The sequence below is a fragment of the Ictalurus punctatus genome, chromosome 18 (assembly GCF_001660625.3).
Source record: "Ictalurus punctatus breed USDA103 chromosome 18, Coco_2.0, whole genome shotgun sequence".
In the NCBI taxonomy this organism is placed as follows: domain Eukaryota; kingdom Metazoa; phylum Chordata; class Actinopteri; order Siluriformes; family Ictaluridae; genus Ictalurus; species Ictalurus punctatus.
Window position 1 is genome coordinate 10,823,820 of NC_030433.2, and position 4,642 is coordinate 10,828,461.

General features: G+C 36.4%; 1 protein-coding gene across 1 annotated transcript; it reads right to left on the reverse strand.

Annotated features, from left to right (window-relative positions):
* Positions 1–847: 847 nt before the first annotated feature.
* hmgb3b (high mobility group box 3b) lies at positions 848–4,642 on the reverse strand. Its single transcript, XM_017493530.3, has 5 exons — positions 4,523–4,642; positions 3,160–3,354; positions 2,454–2,596; positions 2,172–2,346; positions 848–1,798 (listed from the first exon to the last, which is right to left on the reverse strand). The coding sequence occupies exons 2-5, from the start codon at positions 3,307–3,309 to the stop codon at positions 1,658–1,660; spliced, it is 609 nt and encodes a 202-aa protein (XP_017349019.1). The 5' UTR covers positions 3,310–3,354; positions 4,523–4,642; the 3' UTR covers positions 848–1,657.

The window sequence follows — 4,642 nt, forward strand, 5'->3', positions numbered from 1 at the left end:
TTTGGGATGAACCATTAAAAGGTAACACTCTGCATACATAAGGATAAAAATGCACAGATCATGGGAGCAGAAGGCATGAACATGCTTGCCCAATACAAAAACATGGAGAAACTCAGCAACACCTCACAACCCTACTGAAAATCCAGCTTAGTCTGCCCAGCTAGCAGCTGCCAAAACACAGGCAGGGCTGTTCAAACCAGTAGAGTATTGTTCAGCAGCTGCAATGTGCTGCTAGAAAGGACAGTTTCTATATTACTGCTTCTAATTAAATAGAAAAATTAATAAATAGCAACACTTAAGGCAATTATTAAACCCTAAGCATTTACTGATGAATTGTGTCAAGTAACAGTGAAGTGGGAAACACATAGCTTGATCTGCATGACCAGTGTTTTGACAGCTGATAGCCTTTCTTTACATTTTTAGGTCATTAGTTGAATAAAAGTTGGACAAAACTAATGGACACATTCATTAAATATGGAATCATAATGACGACCATTTATGAACAGTACAGCCTGATTGCTGTGCAAAACTTTAATAGAAAACATTTTGTACAATAATTGCATCATGATGTTCATTAAAAAAAAAAATTAAAAAAAAAAAAAAAAAAAAAAAAAAAAAAAAAGTGTTAGTGTTATATAAGGTACCTCTAATGAGCTGCATTAGCTACCCACAAAAAGTGCAGGCAGGCTGAAATTCAAACTTGAAAAATCCACCTCTTAAACTATGCAGCTGCTATGGGTCACTGTTGGACTTTTCCAAGTGTTACCAGGATAAGGTGGGGGCTGAAGATGAATGAATGTAGCTGTAACTTTAGAAGCATGCTTAAATGAACTACCAAGACACCAACTCAATGTTGACCACTTTATTCCCATAAATATTCATACACCAGCAACAAATTATGAATAAGAATAAGCCATTATAATCCAAAACAAAATCAAATCACATTTATATTTAAAAAAAAAAAAAAAAAAAAAAAAAAAAAAAAAAAAAACCCACACACAATTCCTAGATCTAAAACATGTCATTTTAAATAACAGTTTTAACTATGCATAAAAAAAACAGCACAAATAAGGGATTTAACCAGATAAAGGTTGTTTGTAACCATGTTAAACTGGTTAAAGGGAAGGGGGGGGAATAAATAATAATAATAAAAAAAAATAATAAATAAAAAAAAATTCCACAAATGGTTCAGTGCATTTACCCAAAACTCAAATCATGTCTGGGAGAAAAACCCTACATACAGTGGTTAAGCATAAAACAACCTCCAGCAATTGCCAACAAAAACTTGCATTTTGCTACATTGTTCTGCCAAACTTAAACTGTACAACTTGAAGCTGGGAGAATAGAAAAATAAAATGTAGGTTCTTAGACAACTCATGGAAAGAACCTTAAACAACTTTAAAACATGCATGTATCCTTGTGCTACCAGAGGTTTATGGCTAAACAGCAAAAACATTGTCCCCTTCTTTGAAAATTTTTGGGGTAGCATGAACAAAAGCATACTGCAAGTCCAGACCTTCTGTAAGAAAAGATATTTAATCTTAGCTTACAGAAGTTGGGTTTCTCCATGGGTGCGAAATACACTGATTCATTTCAATTTACACTGGCAGTGATGACTGCAACACCCCCTAGTGTCAGATTAAGGATACAAAGTCATTTAATCATCTTCCTCATCATCTTCATCCTCCTCCTCTTCATCATCGTCGTCATCGTCATCGTCATCATCATCCCTGGATTTCGCTTTGCCTGCTGACACCCCACCACCCACTTTCCCCTTGCTCTTGTAGTCGGCCATGTCCTGACAGGGGAAAAATAAAGTGTCAAGCCAGCTGGCTGGAAATAAAAGCTGAATATTCAATACATAGAGGATCTTGACATTAATAGTGAAGCTGGGCAAAAAAAAAAAAAAAAAACCAATGAACTGGTAAGTTAGGAGACTGGTGGAATACAAACAGATCTTTCCATTCAATACAGAGCAAATCATCATAAACCACCCTCTCTTCCAACCAAATAATGGTAATACAATTTCAAATACATCATGTACTTTGAAGTTAATTTTGTCATTCTGGCAGCATTTCAAAAACAGAACTGGATCAAAATATCAATATCATCTGGGAAGTCAGTTCCTGAACTGTAATCATGTTGACTGGGGTTTTTTTTTCTCCAAATACCTTCTGGTATTTGTCCTTGAGTTTATTGGCCTTTGAAAGGAAGGGTTGTTTCTCAGAGTCGGACAGATTGTTCCACATCTCGCCAAGCTTCTTTGCCACGTCACCGATGCCCATGCTAGGATTCTGAGCTTTGATACTGGGCCTGTGTTCAGAACAGAACAGGAAAAATCCGGACCTACAAAAGGTAACAAGAGCTCATTTAAATATTGTAATAGCACAACATTTGAATATCTTCATATTCCAAAGGCCCTTTTGTTAAATAGCCTTTTGAGTGGCACATACGGTGGCCTCCTAGGTGCACTGGGATCCTTCTTAGTCTTTCGGCCCCTTTTGCCTGGATTGTAGTTCATCATTTCTTGGTCATAGCGAGCCTTATCCTGCTTGGCCAACTCCTCAAACTTGGTCTTTTCTTTTGGAGACATAACCTGAAGAGGACAGCAAGAGGAGAAATGTCTTTGCTTGAAAGACAATTATACAGGCAGTCCTTAAAAATAAGTCAATGATTACACATTTAAAGAGAGGAGATACTAGAAATTAAGGATTGAACTCAACTTTGTAGCCCACCAGCTAGACAAATATCATTCTACTCCAATTTTATTAAAAATAATTATAATAATTTTTTATATTTTATATATATAAAAATAATTTTTTATATATATATAAAAATAATTTTTTATATATATATATATATATATATATATATATATATATATATATATATATATAAAAATAATTTTATATATATAAAAAGTGTTTTATTTATTTATATACAGGTGTGCTTTTAATACATACTGCTCATAAGAATAATATTAAAGAGCCTGATTTACCATAGTTCCAATGGCAAAGCTTTAATCAAAATTAGTGTAATACCACAAATCAAGAAATCAGGTTACTGGCTGTTGCCCTGCTGCCCTATTACTGGTACAACTGTGTTAATCTTTAGATTTTTTTTAAAAGACAGATTCCACCAAGGTCACAGACCACTCACTTTCCATCTCTCTGAACACTTCTTGGAGAACTCTGAAAAATTCACAGAAACCCCAGGGTTCTTCTTGTTGTGCTCCTCACGACAAGTCTTCACAAAGTAGGCATAAGCAGACATTTTGCCCTTCGGCTTTGCTGGATCACCTTTTGCCATCCTGGAGGCTGGATGACTTTCACCTCTCACTACAAGTGTGCACTCCTAAAAAGACAAGTAATACAATAAATAGTAAAATATTAGTAGTGTGTGCCAGTGTTTACATACTTCATCACCCCTAAAACAACTGATAGGTCAAAATATAGGACAACTTCACTCTGTAAAAATTAAGGCTTTAGAGTGTACAGCTAAAGGTCTTAAAATTACACTAACGTGCAACACGGTGAAAAACGAATCAGTGCAAACTAGCCAGTCTACAGGGAATTATTCATCTTCCATTTTGTGAAATACAAACTCATTATAGAAACAGGTATTAAAATGACATTACTTGATTTTCTTTCCATCCCCCCTCCCCCACTTTCGGGGATAAACTTTGCTGAAAACAGGAACAGAAAAAAGAAAACCGACCATGTAAACACTTTAACAACACTTAAAACACCTCCTACCCTCCCTCCCTGTAGCACAGGAGTGATGCTACAATAGGACTCCATTCATTAAAATGGCCTCTCGGCTAAAGAAGGCGGCTTAAGCTAACAAAGCCTCTCACTCACGGGTATCATACACGAAGGTCTTAGGGGTTTTGCTTGCTAGCACGTTTCGGTATTTTAATAAACGTCGAAAGAGGCCAAATCTAGCCATATACAAGTTAAAGATATAGAAACTTTTGAGCACCGCAGTCTCTAACAAAAGCAGAGGAAACCAGCCATGACCGGCAAGAGGCTTTAGGGCGCGATTTAACGAATACTTCGGGGGGGGGGGGGTTAAGACGAAAGCGGCGGAATATACAAAGCAGTGTTCTGATACATGGACAAAAAGAATACGTAAAGAACAGCTGAAGTTATTTAAAGTGAAATTCTGTCGTTGTTACTTAATGCGAGGCAAATGTTTCACACGCCCGGCCATTTAAAAAAAAATAAATAAATAAATAATAATATTTTTTTAAAAACCCACATCGGAGACACGATGTAGCTCACGAGTGTAACGGAAAGCGAATAAGCCAACTTACTATAGACGAATGGAAATAGTATAAAAGTATACAGGTGGTCCACTGAATACTTATTTGTGATTATGCTACAACAGCTACAAATAAACACACGATTGCGAATACATATTAAACACATTAAATAAACCACCCGATACTAGATGTAATTCACAAAATCGTTCCAGATGTTCGAATAAGTACTTTTAAGTGCTGAATCCCGTTAATACTCACAGAGGTATCTTACTGAACGATATGGTCTCTCAGCTCACACTATGGCTACGCGCTTCTTCCCGACAGAAGACTACACACAAGCCTCGCGCTAGTTCACCACGAGAGCGTGCTGATTGGCCA